Source organism: Triticum dicoccoides, chromosome 1A, assembly GCF_002162155.2.
Source record: "Triticum dicoccoides isolate Atlit2015 ecotype Zavitan chromosome 1A, WEW_v2.0, whole genome shotgun sequence".
Taxonomy (NCBI): Eukaryota; Viridiplantae; Streptophyta; class Magnoliopsida; order Poales; family Poaceae; genus Triticum; species Triticum dicoccoides.
Genome location: NC_041380.1, coordinates 311,249,720 through 311,268,212, shown reverse-complemented (window position 1 = coordinate 311,268,212; position 18,493 = coordinate 311,249,720). Strand labels below are relative to the sequence as shown.

Sequence of the window (18,493 nt, the reverse complement as noted above, 5' to 3'; positions counted from 1 at the left end):
ACTATCATTACTAACTTTGCATCTTTTGGCTTCAATATTATGAATATGTGTATCACTATGATCGAGGTTCAACAAAAATAGACCACTCATCAAGGGTTCATGACCATAAAAGATATTACTCATATAAATAGAACAACCATTATTCTCTGATTTAAATGAATAATTGTCTCGCATCAAACAAGATCCAGATATAATGTTCATGCTCAACGCTGGCACCAAATAACAATTATTCAGGTCTAAAACTAATCCCGAAGGTAGATGTAGAAGAAGCGTGCCGACGGCGATCACATCGACCTTGGAACCATTTCCGACGCGCACCATCACCTCGTCCTTAGCCAATCTTCCTTTAATCCGTAGCCCCTATTTCCAGTTGCAAATATGAGCAACAGAACCAGTATCAAATACCTAGGCGCTACTACGACCATTAGTAAGGTACACATCAATAACATGTATATCAAATATACCTTTCACTTTGCCATGCTTCTTATCCGCCAAATACTTGGGGCAGTTCCGGTTCCAGTGACCGGTCCCTTTGCAGTAGAAGCACTCAGTTTTAGGCTTAGGTCCAGACTTGGGCTTCTTCCCAGGAGCAGCAACTTGCTTGCTATTCTTCTTGAAGGTCCCCTTCTTTCCTTTGCCCTTTTTCTTCAAACTAGTGGTCTTGTTAACCATCAACACTTGATGCTCCTTTTTGATTTCTACCTCCGCTGCCTTAAGCATTTTGAAGAGCTCAGGAATTATCTTTTCCATCCCTTGCATATTATAGTTCATCGTGAAGCCTTTATAGCTTGGTGGCAGTGATTGAAGAACTCTGTCAATGACACTATCATCCGGAAGATTAACTCCGAGCTGAGTCAAGTGGTTATGGTACCCAGACATTTTGAGTATGTGTTCACTGACAGAACTGTTCTCCTCCATCTTGCAGCTATAGAACTTGTTGGAGACTTCATATCTATCAACTCGGTCATTTGCTTGAAATATTAACTTCAACTCTTGGAACATCTCATATGCTCCATGACGTTCAAAACGTCTTTGAAGTCCTGATTCTAAGACATAAAGCATGGCATACTAAACTATCGAGTAGTCAACAGATTTAGCTTGCCAGACGTTCATATTGTCTAGAGTTGCTCCTGCAGCAGGCCTTGCACCTAGCGGTACTTCCAGGACATAATTCTTCTGTGCAGCAATGAGGATAATCCTCAATTTAGCGACCCAGTCCGTGTAGTTACTACCATCATCTTTCAACTTAGCTTTCTCTAGGAACACATTAAAATTCAAGGGAACGGTAGCACGAGCCATTGATCTACAACAACATAGATATGCAAAAACTATCAGGACTAAGTTCTGATAAATTGAAGTTCAATTAATCATATTACTTAAGAACTTCCACTTAGATAGACATCCCTCTAGTCATCTAAATGATCACATGATCCATATCAACTAAACCATCTCCGATCATCACGTGAGATGGAGTAGTTTTCAATGGTGAACATCTCTATGTTGATCATATCTACTATATGATTCACGTTCGACCTTTTGGTCTCAGTGTTCTGAGGCCATATTTGTATATGTTAGGCTCGTCAAGTTTAACCTGAGTATTCTGCACGTGCAAAACTTTCTTACACCCGTTGTATGTGAAGGTAGAGCTTATCACACCCGATCATCACATGGTGTCTTGGCACGCTGAACTGTAGCAATGGTGCATACTCAGGGAGAACACTTATACCTTGAAATTTAGTGAGGGATCATCTTATAATGCTACTGCCGTACTAAGCAAAATAAGATGCATAAAAGATAAACATCACATGCAATCAAAATATGTGACATGATATGGCCATCATCATCTTGTGCCTTTGGTCTCCATCTCCAAAGCACCGTCATGATCTCCATCTTCACCAGCTTGACACCTTGATATCCATCATAGCGTCGTTGTCGTTTCACCAACTGTTGCTTCTACGACTATCGCTACCGCATAGTGATAAAGTAAAGCAATTACATGGGGATTGCATTTCATACAATAAAGCAACAACCATAAGGCTCCTGCCAGTTACCGATAACTTTTACAAAACATGATCATCTCATACAACAACGTATATCACATCACAACATGCCCTGCAAAAACAAGTTAGACGTCCTCTACTTTGTTGTTGCATGTTTTACGTGGTTGCTACGGGCTTCTAGTAAGAACCGTTCTTACCTACGCATCAAAACCACAATGATTTTTCGTCAAGTGTGCTGTTTTAACCTTCAACAAGGACCGGCCGTAGTCAAATTCGATTCAACTAAAGTTGGAGAAACAGACAACCTTCAACCACCTTTATGCAAAACAAGTTGCATGTCTGTCGGTGGAACCGGTCTCATGAACGTGGTCATGTAAGGTTGGTCCAGGCCGCTTCATCCAACAATACCGCCGAATGAAAATAAGACGTTGGTGGTAAGCAGTATGACTATTATCGCCCACAACTCTTTGTGTTCTACTCGTGCATATCATCTACGCATAAACCCGGCTTGCATGCCACTGTTGGGGAACGTAGCATGCAATTTCAAAAAAATTCCTACGATCACGCAAGATCTATCTAGGAGATGCAGAGCAACGAGAGGGGGAGAGTGTGTCCACGTACCCTCGTAGACCGAAAGCGGAAGCGTTAGGTTAACGCGGTTGATGTAGTCGAACGTCTCCACGATCCAACCGATATAGTACCAAACGTACGACACCTCCGAGTTCAGCACACGTTCAACTCGATGACGTCACTCGAATGCTTGATCCAGCAGAGGGTCGAGGGAGAGTTTTGTCAGCACAACGGCTTAGTAACGGTGATGGTGATGTGATCCGCGCAGGGCTCCGCTTAAGCACTACGACTCTATGACCGGATGAGTAAACTAGGAGGGGGCACCGCACATGGCTAAGAGAATAACTGTTGTGCTTTGGGGTGCCCCCTGCCCCAGTATATAAAGGAGGGGAGGAGGAGGCCGGCCACCAGGGGCGCGCCAAGGATAGGGAGTCCTACTAGGACTCCAGTCCTAGTAGGATTCGCCCCCCTTTTTTCCTTCTCATGGAGGGGGAAAGAGGGAAGGAGAGGGAGAGGGGGAAAGGAAAGGGGGGCCACACCCCTTCCCCTTGTCCAATTCGGACAACCCATTGGGGGTTCCCCTCTCTCCCGTATGGCCCATGTTGGCCCATTACTTCCCCGGGGGGTTCCCGTAACCCCTCGGTACTCTGATAAATATCTGAAACGTCCCGAAACCATTCTGGTGTCTAAATTCTATCGTCCAATATATCAATCTTTACCTATCGACCATTTCGATAATCCTCTTAAAGTCCGTGATCTCAGCAGGGACTCCGAACAATCTTCGGTCACCAAAACACATAACTCATAATACAAATCGTCATCGAACGTTAAGCGTGCGGACCCTACGAGTTCGAGAACTATGTAGACATGATCGAGACACATGTCCGATCAATAACCAACAGCGGAACCTGGATTCTCATATTGGTTCCTACATATTCTACGAAGATCTTTATCGGTCAAACCGCAATAACAACATGCGTCATTCCGTTTGTCATCAGTATGTTACTTGCCCGAGATTCGATCGTCGGTATCCTCATACCTAGTTCAATCTCGTTTTCGGCAAGTCTCTTTACTTGTTCTGTAATGCATCATCCCGTAACTAACTCATTAGTCACATTTCTTGCAAGGCTTATAGTGATGTGCATTACCGAGAGGGCCCAGAGATACCTCTCCGATACACGGAGTGACAAATCCTAATCTTGATCTATGCCAACCCAACAAACACCTTCGGAGACACTTGTAGAGCATCTTTATAATCACCCAGTGACATTGTGACGTTTGAGAGCACACAAGGTGTTCCTCCGATATTCGGGAGTTGCATAATCTCATAATCAGAGGAATATGTATAAGTCATGAAGAAAGCAATAGCAATAAAACTTAACGATCATTATGCTAAGCTAACGGATGGGTCTTGTCCATCACATCATTCTCCTAATAATGTGATCCCGTTCATCAAATGACAACACATGTCTATGGTTAGGAAACTTAACCATCTTTGATTAACGAGCTAGTCTAGTAGAGGCTTACTAGGGACACGGTGTTTTGTCTATGTATCCACACATGTATCAAGTTTCTGGTTAATACAATTCTAGCATGAATAATAAACGTTTATCATGATATAAGGAAATATAAATAACAACTTTATTATTGCCTCTAGGGCATATTTCCTTCACTCGTTGATATGCATCTCCTAGATAGATCTTCCGTGAGCGTAGGAATTTTTTAAAATTGCATGCTACATTTCCCAACACTTTGCGTAGCCTACGGAATGCGGGTCACGCCTGACGAGATGGCGTTGTCTTCTCCATGTCTTCTTGTCTGTCTTGGGGGGTCTCAAGCACTGGAGTAGTCACTTGAGTTGGTGGTGTGCACGGGATCACTTCATGCAGAGGGGAGTTGGGGTGTTTCTCTTCCTAGAACGAATCTTGAACCATTGGCATCATGGGACCGCCAATGCTTATGAGTTCATTGTGCGAAAGCATAGGCGGTGATACCGGTTTCTGGGTGAGCTGAGGAAGGACTTCATCATCATCTTTTTCCACATTGCCTTCGTGACCAATGTCTTCAGCCGCGGTGGTGTCAATAGGTGGAATCTCAATAGTGACATGAGCCTATGTGGGAGCAGGTTCATGCACAACCATTCATATTTCTTGGTGGGATGAGGCAGGCAAAGCGACTGAGATGGGCTTCCCAAGCAGTGGCTTGTGAGGAGCAATGAAGAGGTTGGTGCTTGTGCCCTTCGTGAAGCCTTTGATGACTTTGTTTTCTGTCGCTTCTATGAAGAAGGGGCATCAGAAGCTTCTTGATGCCTTCGCTTCTTGGCTTCGGCTTCAGCTTGCTTCGTCTTCTTCCTTTCGGAAGCGACAGATGAAGCGGAGGGCTTTGGACCAGCAAAGCCTTGAGGGAAGATAATCTTTGGCACTTCTTGCCTTGAAGCCTCGGCAGTAGGGACGACCGGTTCCTTCTTCTTCTTCTTTGCCAGCTTTGGGTCAATAGGAGGGCGACCAAGAGCATTTCTCTTCAAGCCTTAATTGTGAACTTGGACGCACTTTCATGCATAGTTCTTCAGATGCTCACGTGAGCCTTTGGCTTCATCACGACGCCTCTGGAATCCAGCTTTGAGGCATGTCATCATCAGCTTGAACTTCTCAATATCAGTGGCACTTAGCTTGGCCACATGCTTCTTGAAGACAGCCTTTTCATGGTCAATCTTGTTCTTTTGCTCAATCACTTTCTGAGCAGTGGCCAATTCTTGATTCACAAAACCTTGGAAGGTAATGCTGATGTCAATGTGCAGCTGTAGATCTTCAAGAGATAGAGATGGATTATCGAACCACTCATCAATGAAGTTATTCAGAATGGCAGCATTGAACAGACACAGGTTCTTGAAGATATCAGCTTCTTCCTGCTTGTTCTTGATCAGCAGCTCCAGTGCATCATCATCATCAAGATCTTCATCACTTGACAGATCAGTGATATCACCATCATCACGTAGTATTCTGGTTGGAGGAGGGGCACACCCAATAGTCTCTTTTGTCTTCGGAGAGGTCCGGGACAAGTCTTCTGAGTGGACACTGGATTCAGGAGGTGCAATCTTCAGTGGCTTCACTCTTGAAGCTTTTGGAGAAGATGTAGCTTTTGAAGCCTTTGACTGGCTTCGGGGATTCAGGAGCATCAATGTGTTCCTCACCTTCTTGAGTAGTCTCAACACTTGCTCTTTGTGCAGTATAGTGCGCCGGAAATGCAGCAAAAACATTAAAGGGGCCAACTAGATTGGCTTCGGCTTCACGAGAGCCATCTGGTCTTGGTTCTACTGGACCTGGGTTGAAGTTACTCCCATAGTCTTTCTTGTTCTGGGCAGCAGAGCCCCTGGCGAACTGATAGTTGGCTTCAAAAAGATCATTATCATGGCACCACAATATGCTGGAGGGATCAGCATCTTGAGGGATAGGCCCTCTCACCATGCATGGAAAGAAGTTCAACAGAACGGCTTACGTCTTAGTCTTCGGATGAAGCTTCTTGTAGAAAATATCAGCCCATGGTGGCCTCACGGCATTCTTGGCAGCATACTCTAGGGTCACAAACTTGTATTGAAACCATTGTTCAACATAGTACCTGCGAATCCATTGTACGCGCGATCTGCGCTCCCCATATGTCTCTTCCGGATCAAACTTGCACATTTCATATAGATCTGGAGGCAAATCCAGTGCAATCTACTCTCGACAATGTCTACCCCTTTCTTTGAGTATTTACCACTTGCCATTGGCTTCGCTCTGCTTGTTAAACATGAACTGGCTTCAGGAGAGTCAAGGTGAAGTTGTAAGAAGTCTGTAGATGAATTCAGACTATGAGAACCAAGAGACCCGCCCACAGACATGTAACTGTGAAAGAATTAGAGATGCGAGGGAAGCAGGAGAGGTCATATGCATTCTCAGAGCATTTTGAAGATAAACTTAGTTTGAAGAAATTGACCTCATAGTGCGAAGACATTCACTTATTAGAATGAGTTGGTTCCACATTTGTACAAATCCGTAAATAAGTACCAATGAGGAATCACACTAGTTATGAAGCATAGGTGAAAGTACTTGGCTGATCATGAGATTCAAAATGATAGAAGATCCAGATTTGGAAGTGACATAACACCTTTCTAAAGTTATTGAAAGTTAAATGGATCAAATGAACGGTAAAAAGTGAGATTTATTTACCACTCAAGAACTAGGGACGAACAACAAGACAAGTCGGAGAGGAGGCTGAGTTGTTCGATCTCCCGCGCCCTAACTTGGCGGTGGAAGATAACTACGTCGGCGGCGGGGAGAGGATATTCGCGGCCGGCATGAGTACGACGAGGAGAGGTTGCGGCAGCGAAGCGCTTCTTCTCCAGCGACAATGAGGCTAGCGGCGGCGTTAGGGTTGTGAGAGTGATAGCGACATGAGTAGAGGATTTAATGTCCACGAGTGCTTTGTATTTATAAGGAGGAGTGCGGCGCTAGGAATTTACTGTGCTGCCCCTGGCGATTCGCATATGCGCGACGCGTGGCATGCATGCACAGTTTAAACAACCACATCACATGTATCCTTACACAGTACGGTGTATTTGTTCATCTCTCCTTTTTTTTTCTCCTTTTTAGCTGGGACTCACCCACTATTTGGGGACAAAACTTTACTGTGCTATACCTTCTCCTATTTTTTCAATGGGGACCCATCCACCCATGCTTTTTAATTTTGATTTTGAAGTTTAACCTTTATATCTTTTGAATAGATTAGGTTTATTATCTGTTTGAATATTAATGTTCTTAGAGTTTAAATCTTTCAAAACAAGATCAATCCTGGACACTTTTTAAAAACATTATGCTCAATTTATGGAACCATAATGAAACTTATATGAAATCCAAAATGAAACAGTAAAGAAAGAAACCTAAATGAAATAGCAATGCAAACATGTAAAAAGGAATGTAATGAAGAAGTGATGAAAACATGTGAAATTGAGATGACACGCACATGAAACAGTAATGAGATCCGGAATGAAATAGTAATGAAAACATGTAAAAAAGACATTTAACGAAAATATAATGTAAACATGTAAAATTACAATGACACACACAAGAAACCGTAATGGCAACATGTAAAAACAACATGCTAGAAACTGAAGTCAAACCATGAAGAATAATTAAACCAAATAATATGAACAAAATACTTAAAATAATAATATAAATGAAACCCGAATGAAGTAGGTCAAACATTATAAATCAATTTCATAATTGGAATTTGATTTTTTTAAACAAGTAAGATTAATCTTGTTTTCAAGATTTAAACACTAGGAACACTAATAGTTTCCAAACGAATCATAAATGCCGGCGAGATTATCTTTTGACTCCAAACATAACCAAGTCACTTGCTCTTAACCAACAATGATGAATGGCTCCCCCCGGAAAAAAAAAACAATGATGAATGGCTCTTAACCGGTTCCGCTAGAAAATCACCTCTCCAGCAAACGCGCATAGCATTCTCTCTGGTTTCTTCGTTTCTGGAAACGTGGCCACTATATGTAGGGCTACTTCCGCGATCAGCCCCCGTACTTTTCTTTTTTGAACAAAATCAGCCCCCGTACTTGGCTTTGTAGTCGTTCCACAGGTCCTGCACGCTCTTACCCAGGATCTCCACGAAGTAGCCGTCGCTGTACCCGCTGTCCTTCATCTTGCCGTTGAGCTCCCCGACGAACCCGGGCTTGATCACCGAGTCGCAGTAGTCCAGGAACCTTGCCGTCACGTCGTAACCTCCGTCCCAGCTGCGCCCCTGCCCCGGCGCCACCCAGTGCGCCGGCGCGTACCCGGCCTTGAGCCTGACAAAGTCGGCGACCCCCTCGAAGACCCACCAGTGCGCCGCGTAGTCCTGGAGACCCCACTGCCAGACGTGGGTCGCCTCGTGGTACAGCACCCCCGTCAGCTCGGCCTTCAGGTCGCCGGTGAAGCGGGCGACGTAGCCCTCGCTTAGCTCGATGGCGCTGCCGCTGGTGGAGGCGATGCCGCCGTCCGTGTCGTCCACGACGACGAGGGTGACGGCGCCGCCGCCGTCGACTGGCCTGCGGTCGGCCTCGCGGGCGCCCGTCTGGTTGAAGACGTTCCAGATGAAGGAGGCGGCTTCCGAAAGGACCTGCCTCGCGTAGTCCGCGCCGTACTCCACGTCGAAGCGCTGGCCGCCGGGGGTAGTCGACGCGTTGTTCGTCACCTCGAACGTGACGGCGCCGGCCGTGCCAGCGACGAAGGCTAAGACTAGGGAAGCGACGGTTGCCACGGAAAGCTTCATTTTGTGATAGCAGCTCCGATGTAATTCTGTGACCGGACAGGTTGTGGTCGCCGGTCGATCGGTGCGATGTTTATAGGCAGAACCTTCCATTTTTGTAGAGTTTGAGGATTTGTCCTGAAATGGCCTGCGAGGACATCCTCCCAAGAAGGCTGGCCGGCAGATTTTCTAATTGGAATTTGGTACACGGTTGTTTCACATAATACAACCTAGAGTTCATCCGTTGCTATTGTCTTTTGCTTACTATTTCATTAATCTGTTATTGCCAGATATCGATCCTCATGAATGTTCATGTGCCCATTTGGTTTAAAACAGAAGGAACGCCACGGTGTGGTGAATGCCGTGCATTGCTCTTGCCAGCAACCAACGGTCCAACGTAGTATTTATATGTTGACGGCCTGCAGCTGCAGCTGCAGCATGACTGGCGTCATACGGATCGAGTGTGGCTGGGTTTTAGAGCATCTACGGCCGGGCAAATCCGACCCTAAACGTCCACGGACATGTCCAGACGCGGCAATAGACAGCGTCAGACGGCCCTTCCTATGTGTTGCCGGGAAGCCACACTCCTCAAATCAAACTATCAAATCCATGCAAAGGCATGCACTTTCGAAATACACCTGAATATCACAAGAGAATTTAAGTAGTTCCACAATTCAAACATAGTTCATACATGAAATACATAGTTCAAACATAAAATTTATTTGAAGTGCACAATTCAAATAATAAACTCCTTCGTTTTCATTGTGGATCTACATATTCTCTACAAGATTATTGAGTACCTGCACGTGCACCTGTTCATCTCGAAGATTCTCATGCATTTGCCGAAAATTCATAATTTCATTTGCATCTTGAGCCGAGATGTGGACTTGTTCTCCAAGCTTCTCGAAATCATGCACTCGTGCTGCCCCTTGACCCTCGTCCTCGACAATTATATTGTGCAAAATGACGCACATCAGCTGCCACAGAGTCTCTGATACCTGCATCATTGCGGCTCCATGAAAAATTCCCCATAGAGCTTGGAGCACCCTGAATGCCCTGTCCACATCCTTCCTAACTCAATCGAGGATAGATACCATCTGCAAGGTAGTATCTCTTGTTGTAGTGGTGCCCGTTGAGAGTGTAGTTGTACAGCGGCGTTTTCCCATTGCAAAGTCTCCTAAACACGGGAGATCACCAGAGCACATTGATGTCATTGTGAGAATTAATCATGCCAAAGAAAGCATGCCAAATCCACCAGTCTTTTGATCCGATTGCTTCAGAGTATGATGGTGGCCTCATTGGTGTGATCTTGGTACATCCCGCATAAACCTTTGGGACAGTTCTTTCATTGTCAATGCATTCAATCGGTTGAACTGAGCATACCTGAAAAGTATCTTGCCAGTCCAATAGCCATCAACTTTTCTATATCTTGCACATTTGGTTCTCTTAGATACTTTACTTCAAACACCTGCACCACGGCTTAGGCAGATCTCATGGTGGTTTTCGGGCATGTGTTGTCCCCCATCTGGACCATCTCACCAGCGGCATCAACGGCAGTACCTAGTGCAAGCATCCTCAGAGTAGCCGTGCACTTCTGCTTAGTAGAAAATGAGAATTGTCAGCAACAATTCCTAGTGAGATTGAAGTAGGAATCATGTGCTTCCACTCCCTCTACCGTGTGCAAGAACGAGGGTTTACGCATATGTAAGCTTCAACGAAACCATGTACCAAGGAAGGTCGGTGCAGGTTGGAAGTAGTCCTTGTAGAGCAGCTTTGCTCCAGTGACTCTATCCCGGTTCAGAACTCCTCTACCTTTGATTGAACCCTTGAAGTTCACAATGTGCTCTGCCTCCTATACATTTCCTGTTGGATGCTCATGATTATCAACATCTCGCCCTCTTCGTCTAGTGAAGATGAATCAAATAATTCCTTTTTCATTAACTCATCAAGCTCCGGGTTTCCATACTGCTCATCCGATAAACCATCCGAGTCCATCATTTTCTATTACAGAATCACAAAAACCTAGTCAGACAATTTGTCAAACACATAGAGGGAAAGTTGTGGTCCGAGAATAATTGGACATATTGCGGCTGCAGCCGAGGTGGAGATGGTGGCCAAACCAGCGAGACGGTCAGGGAGGAGGTTTGTGGTGGTGGTGGTGGCGGCAGTGCTGAGGGGTCGGGTCAGCGGGAGGGGTAGGGTGGCGGCGGAGCTAGTGGAGGGCCTGGAAGAACAAGGCAGAAGAAAGGAGAGGCAAATGGATAGTCTGACAAGATCAAAGGGGGTGGATTTTGTGCATTTTATGGTGGGTCCTGCCTATCGGATCCGACGTGGCGGATGTGCGCGTGCTTCTTCGGCCTCCCCCCGTACCTGCCCCAGATTTGGGCTAGATACGAGGGGTGTCAGTCACCTAGGACGTATACGGTCGATTTGAGGAGCGCGTCTAGGACGGAATTTTGTGACCAGTCGGCGGCCGGGCCGTCCTCCCCAGCATATGGGGGCGCCCGACTGTAGATGATCTTAGATCGGCCGATTACTTTGAGTTTGGTTCTCTTGTCGTGGTCGGTATTCACACATTCATGCACACTGTCACACGTTCCCTAAAGGTTCACCCTCTATCAATTTCATAGCTAGGTCGCACTTACTTCTTTAAGTTTGTGGACTTTGATGCTACTCATTGCCCATTTAGGACTGTCAAAGTATGCGTGAATTTTCTAACCTTTTCTATCAACTAGATGAACCATTGCATGTATGACACAAAGTCCAAATGCAACGAAGTTAGGCGAATTATATGAAACATTTTCTAAAATTGTTAAAATATTCTCTAAATTGGTCCATCAATGGTAGTGCTTTTGAATAATTCTGAAAGTACTCAAACCATTTCTAAAAGCATTCATAATTGTGTAGTTAGAACATTTCACATTTGTTTTACATAAACCCCACATATTTATACATAAAAATACATCTTTTTATTGTTTCCCACACCTAAATTATTAATACAAAAGAAAAGTATGTTTTTGGTCCCTTAAGTTTACTGAACGTAGACATTAGGTCCCCAGAGATTTTTGAGTGACATTTAGTCCCTCGTGTCTCAAAGTTGGTAAGTATCATCCGAAACCAGAGACAAAGTGGTATTTGGATGACGTGTCCACGGTTTTGACTCAAGCATCCAAATTTGACTGCCAGCTCATCTATCAATCTCTAGGATGTATCAGCAAGATTTCGTCGAGCACCTCATGTGCGTTCGGCTTCTGCACCGACTGTGACACACCAAGCTCATGCTAGCCAACCACGCACCACACCAGCTCACATGACGTGTCCCCCACTAGATGTCGACGAGCAGCAGGGTAGGGCACATCCATGAGTGAGCCTGCTAAGGTGGTAGAGCTGGAGCAGCATGGCAGTAGACCGCTACGCCACTCGCTCCCATCCCTCCTCTCCCTCCTTCCGACCGCTTTGGTCTCTCTACGAAGCCGCCGATGCAAGAACACATGCCATGAGTCGTTGCATCCACTCCCTCTTCCCTTTTCACTTTAGTACATGCTATTTGTGAGCTGCATTGGGATTTTCCCGAAGAGGAGAGGAGATGCAGTACAGTAGAGATAAGTATTTCCCCTCAGTGAGAACCAAGATTTATCAAACCAATAGGATAATCACGCAAAGCCTCATGAACAACACCTGCACACACAAAAGTAAATACTTGCACCCGACACGGGCAAAAGTGTTGTCAATCCCCTTGAACTCGTAACTTGCAATAATCAAATCTTGTATAGGTAGATGGATAAATTGCAAAACAAAATAAATGAAATAAAATTACAGAAAAGGAATTTTAGTTTTTGTAATATGATTAAAGTAGACCTAGGGGCCATAGTTTTCACTAGAGGCTTCTCTCTCGAACAAATAACATACTATGGGTGAATAAATTATTGTTAGGAAATTGGTAGAAAAGCACATGATTATATCGACATCCAAGACAATGATCGTGTATATAGGCATCACGTCCGAGACAAGTAGACCGACTGATGTCTGCATCTACTACTATTACTCCACCGATTGACCGCTATCCAACATGCATCTATGGTATTAAGTTCATGAAAAACGGAGTAACGCCTTAAGCAATATGACATGATGTAGAAAAAGTAAAACCAATCAATATGAATAAACCCCATCATTTTACCCTTAATGGCAACAATACAAATACGTGTCTTGTCCTCTTTTGTCACTGGGATATAGAGCATTGCAAGATTGAACCCATCACAAAGCACCTCTCCCACTGAAGATAAATCAATGTAGTTAGTCAAACCAAACGGATAGATCGGAGAGAAATACAAAGCTATAACAATCATCCAAAATAAAGTTCAAAAAAGACTCAATTATTTCTCATGAATATTCAGAGCATAATCCCACAATTCATCGGATCGCAAAAAACACACCACAAAAGAAGATTACATCGAATAGAACTCCAAAAACATCGAGGAGAACATTGTATTGAAGATCAAAGAGAGAGAAGAAACCATCTAGCTACTAGCTATGGACCCGTAGGTCTGTGGTGAACTACTCACACATCATCGGAAGGTATCAAGGATGATGTAGAAGCCCTCCTTGATCGGTTCCCCTTTCGGCAGAGTACCGAAAAAGGCCTTCAGATGGGATCGCGGAAGAAAAGAAACTTGCGGCGACGAAGAAAGGGTTTCAGGTGGCTCTCTGTTGGTTTCCCAATATTTGAGAATTTATAGAGGTCGAATTAGGTTAGACGAAGCCTCTTGGTCCTTGAGTTTCTATGTAGTCGTACTCGTCGCTGCACCGTATTGAAAAAGAATCATAGTAGACCCGGCATCGTCAATGCCACAAAGAGGGATGGTGATGGAGTCGAACTTGGGAATGTTATCTTGGAGCTCGTCGGGCTTGGACATCTCGGTGGTACTAGCCTCATGCTCGCCGTCTTGGAGCGTGGTCGTCACGAAGTGTGCTTGGGGTCGAGTCGACTTGGCCTTCTTGAGTTCTTGCTCCGCCTTGAGAGCACCAATGTACATGTCATTGAGGGACTCATAGTTGTTGGTGAATATAGTCTTGGCGATGTCGTTGTTCAATCCCATCATGAAGTAGAACTTCATCCAAATGAGGTCATCCACACCGTCTCGTTGCAAGGCTTTCTTCATGTTCTTGAAGTACTCATCGAGGGAATTGGATCCTTGTATGGTGTTCTCCAATTGGCGTTGAAGATGTTCCGTGTAGGTGGAAGGCACAAATTCTCGCCTCATCGCTTTCTTCATCTTGGGGAAAGTGATGGGGAAGCTTGTCGAAGGTTTATGAAGCCACCATATCAACACGTAATCGTGGAAGTTTCTTGTGGCACACTTCACTTGATCTTCGAAAGGGACTTGATGTAGCTTGAGGAAGTCATCCATCTTGCGCTTCCATTCGAGGTACTCTTCGGGTCATGAGTCCCAAAGAATGGAATCACAATGTCGTTGGCGAAGTCGAAGTAGCTCGTGGAAGTAGTGGACTTGAGCTCGTGGAGTAGGCAAAGATGTCGTACATCCGAAGGCAAAAATGCCTTGAAGTCACTTGGCGAAGATGCTAATGTTGTTGTAGAAGCCGAAACCTTGGGGTCGATGTCGCTGTTCTGTATAGCCCATGCGCACGGGGCTATAGGAATTCGTGTGCACGGGGGTCACTGGCCCATGTGCGCGGGGGTGGCAGAGAAGCCAACTCTCATCCAGAAGTGTGCTCTTCATGGTGTTGTCCATGTCGATGCTTGTGTGTACTTGCCGGAGATGGAAGGTCGGGAGTCTTTGTGCTTGAGCATCTTCTCGAAGATGAGGAAGACCGCTTGCGGTTGTTGATGAGGACCTTGAGCTCCTCCATGTGCTTGTCCATCTTGGTGTCGAAAGTTCTTCATGGCATGAAAGTTGTCATCGTGGTTGTAGACCGGAGATGATGTGTGTTGCCTATCCATCACAAGACTCAATCAAAGGTGAGTAGGAAATAAGATAAACAATACCAAGCTACCTTTTCCCAAAGTTGAGGATGTATCTCGTATCACTCAATGTGAAATGAAAGAATAGTGGAATTGGTACAGAACTTGTTCACTCACACATACAAAGTAAAGCTATCGAGTGGCTTGGTTAGTACAACTGGCACAAATTCATGCAAATTGAGGTCCAAGATATTGTAAATGTTGAAATAAATCCAAAGGACTCAAAATGCAAAGCAAGTGGTCAAAATATAGAGGAGGGAAATAAAGAAACAGACACGGTGGGATAATGGGGCTCCTGCAACAATAGGGATGAGCAACACAAATTGCCAAACAAAGACTAAGCTCGTGTTGCACAAACACTAGGAGAACACTAGCTTGATTGCACAATTGGGCACGATTCACCACTTGGCACCGCCCTATATGTATGCAAGCTAAATACATGTTTCCTATTCCATGTATCCTCATGTACAAGTATCTCTTTTCATGCTCAACACTCTTTTGCTTATAAGCTTATGATCTTTCTTTTCTTGCTTAAAAGATTTTTTCTTTTTTGGCTCTTCTCTTCCTTTGGACTTTTCTTATTGAGCCTCAACCACAAACATGAGACGAGTATGAAAAGATATGCACGGGATCAGGCAATTGCACTATATGATATATCCAAGGATGCAATAATATGATATCGTATCACTATGGTGCACAAGTTTTTCCGAAGCCCGACAATACTGGGATAGCTAGTATCAATAGGTATGAAGGTAATCACAAAGATGGTGGGGCTATCAAGATGTAGTGGCAAGCAAGGAAAATTTTATGACAAAATGTATACCTTCGTCACACTTAACCTTTCACGAAGTCGGGGGTAACCGGCCTTGCTTCCGGTTGAAGATGGTCTGAAAGGATGGATGGTCGTCATCGATGTGGAATCTCGTGGTGGATGTAGTTGATGGAGCGATACAAGTCACCGGTGGTGGATGAGGATGTAACCGTCCCTATGTAGCCGAAACACCTTATGAGACTTAAATCAGAACTCAAACAACCACAAATGCAATAGGAACCAAAATGGGTTAGTTTGCGGAAGTTGCATGTGATGGTGCGGAAGTTATGGAGGAGGGCCTATGCAAAAGATGCAAAAATGGGCAAAATTTTATGGATTCAAATGGTGGTAAAACCAAGATGAGCAGCTCGGGCACGTTGCTAGCTTTCCAACGAGCCAAAGAACACCTAAATCGGAGTTCGGGAGTGGAAGATATGGGCAAAAACGTAAAGTGGTTATTGCTGGTCTGTAGGGGGGCGTGCGCACGGGATCAAAGTCCCATGGACACGGGGTCCCGTGCACACGGTACAAGGCCATGGACACAGGGTCTTTAGGGACGTTTCAGGGGCTGTGCGCACGGTATCTGGGGCCTGTGGGCACGGGTGGGCGAAAATTTCGCGATTTCTAGGTCAGATTTGAATTGGATAAAGAAAAATTAGGCTATGTGGATGCAATAGAAGGTGGATCTACTTGCTAAACACCAGATCCATGGATTAAAATCAATAAAAACTCACAATAAACATCAAATCACAAAAAAAATGGCATGGCTCTTTTGTGGGAATTTTTGAATTGGGACAAAAACAAACAAAATTAGGCTAGAAAATGGTGGGGAAGACTCCAAATTCATGATCTATGTGGCTCTAGATACCAAGATGTTGTAGGGTGGAACACTAAGTGGAGATCTTTCATGAATTGGAGGGGAAATCCCACGAAGACCACAAAGGGAAATCACAAGAGGAACACTCAAGAACAAGTCCAATCACACATCCACTAGACCAACAAACACATGAAATTCACAAGGTACAAGAATAATCAAAGGGAAACAAGATACATGGTAAATTTCATCTCAAATTAAGGAGATGAGGTCTTGATGATCTAGATTGATCCTTCCCACAAGGAGGTGATAATCCCCAAGTGCGAGGAATCACCGTAGCAATTTCCAAATGTGAAAGTGATAAGTATGGAGTATTGAACTCACAAAGAGCTAAAGGTAAGATCAATATTCTCTCAAGTCCTATCTACCGCTGATACGACTCTATGTACACCGAACGTTTGCTTCCATCTAGAAATGAGAAATAAAACTACGTTGTGGGTATGAAGAGGGCAGCTTTGCATGATATCGGAGAACTAAAATATAAAAATAGGTGCTATTAACATAAAGTTAGAATATATTATAATATATTACAAACAGTGAGTGTGGAATAATGATGGATCAGTGTGCGGAATTATCCTAGGCAATTGTTAACAAGATCGGTAATCACTATTGCAATTTTATATGAGGAAGAGGCATAAGCTAACATACTTTCTCTATTGGGATCATATGCACTTATGATTGGAACTCTAGCAAGCATCCGCAACTACTAAAGATCATTAAGGTAAAACCCAACCATAGCATTAAAGTATAAAGTCCCCTTTATCCCATACGCAATAATCCCCTTACTCGGGTTTAAGTTTCTGTCACTCTAGCAAACCACTATAAGCAAATCATGAATGTATTGCAACACCCTACAACGGGAATCGTTCACGTGTGTGCGGCATGCAAGGCACCATAGGACAACACCAAAGTAAAACATACAACTCAAACCAATCTAGATCATCAATCAACCCAAAAGATAAAATAAATCTACTCAAAACATCATAGGATGGCAACACATCATTGGATCATAATATGTGGCATAAAGCACCCTGTTCAAGTAGGGGATTACAGCGGGGTGCGGGAGAGTGGGCCACCGAAAAGAGATGAGGAAGGTGATGAAGATGGTGATGTTGATGAAGACGATCACCGCGGCGATGATTCCCCCGGTCGCACTCCGGCGACACCGGGAGAGAGTATCCCCCTTGTGCTTCCTCCTCCATGGCCTTCCCCTAGATGGGGAGAGGTTCTCCCTCTGGTCCTTGGCCTCAATGGTGATGATGGCCCTCTCTGGCTTCCTCCTCCATGGCCTCCGGTGATATGGCCCCCTCCGGCAGGGTGCCGGAGATGGCCTAGATTGATTTTTCATGGCTACAGAGGCTTGCGGCAGCAGAACTTCTAATCTAGGTTTCTTTCTGGGGTTTTTAGTATTTATAGGAATTTTTGGCATCGGTCTCACGTCAAGGGGGTCCACGAGGTAGCGGCAAGACAGGAGCACCCTCCCGGGGGGTAGGGCGCGCCCCTACATTGCTGTCACCTCGGGACACTTCCGGCCCAACTCTGATGCCTCGGGGGTCTCTTTTGGTCCATAGAAATCACGGGAAATTTTCAGCCCATTCCGAGAACTTTTATTTCTGCAGAAAAAATGACACCACGGTAGTTCTCCTCAAAACAGCGTCAGTCCGGGTTAGTTCTAATCGAATCATACCAAAACCATATAAAATTGTTGTAAACATGGCATGAATACTTCATAAATTATACATACGTTGGAGACGTATCAGGAGGTCTTGAATCCCTAGGGATATTCTCCAAAGGAGGCCTTGAACTCCGATGGAGTGTCTCCCTCTCTCTCTCTCTCTCAAGAGGAGGAATCCCAAACGGGGAGGTACATGAGCTAAGGTCTAATTGTTGGGGAACGCGGTAATTTCAAAATTTTCCTACGCACACGCAAGATCATGGTGATGCATAGCAACAAGAGGGGAGAGTGTCGTCCAGGCACC

The 18,493-nt window shown here is 44.7% G+C and overlaps 1 protein-coding gene across 1 annotated transcript; it reads right to left on the bottom strand.

Moving 5' to 3' along the window:
- Positions 1–8,165: 8,165 nt before the first annotated feature.
- Positions 8,166–8,873, bottom strand: LOC119285110. The gene has a single exon (XM_037564361.1). The coding sequence runs from the start codon at positions 8,871–8,873 to the stop codon at positions 8,166–8,168; it is 708 nt and encodes a 235-aa protein (XP_037420258.1).
- Positions 8,874–18,493: the final 9,620 nt, after the last annotated feature.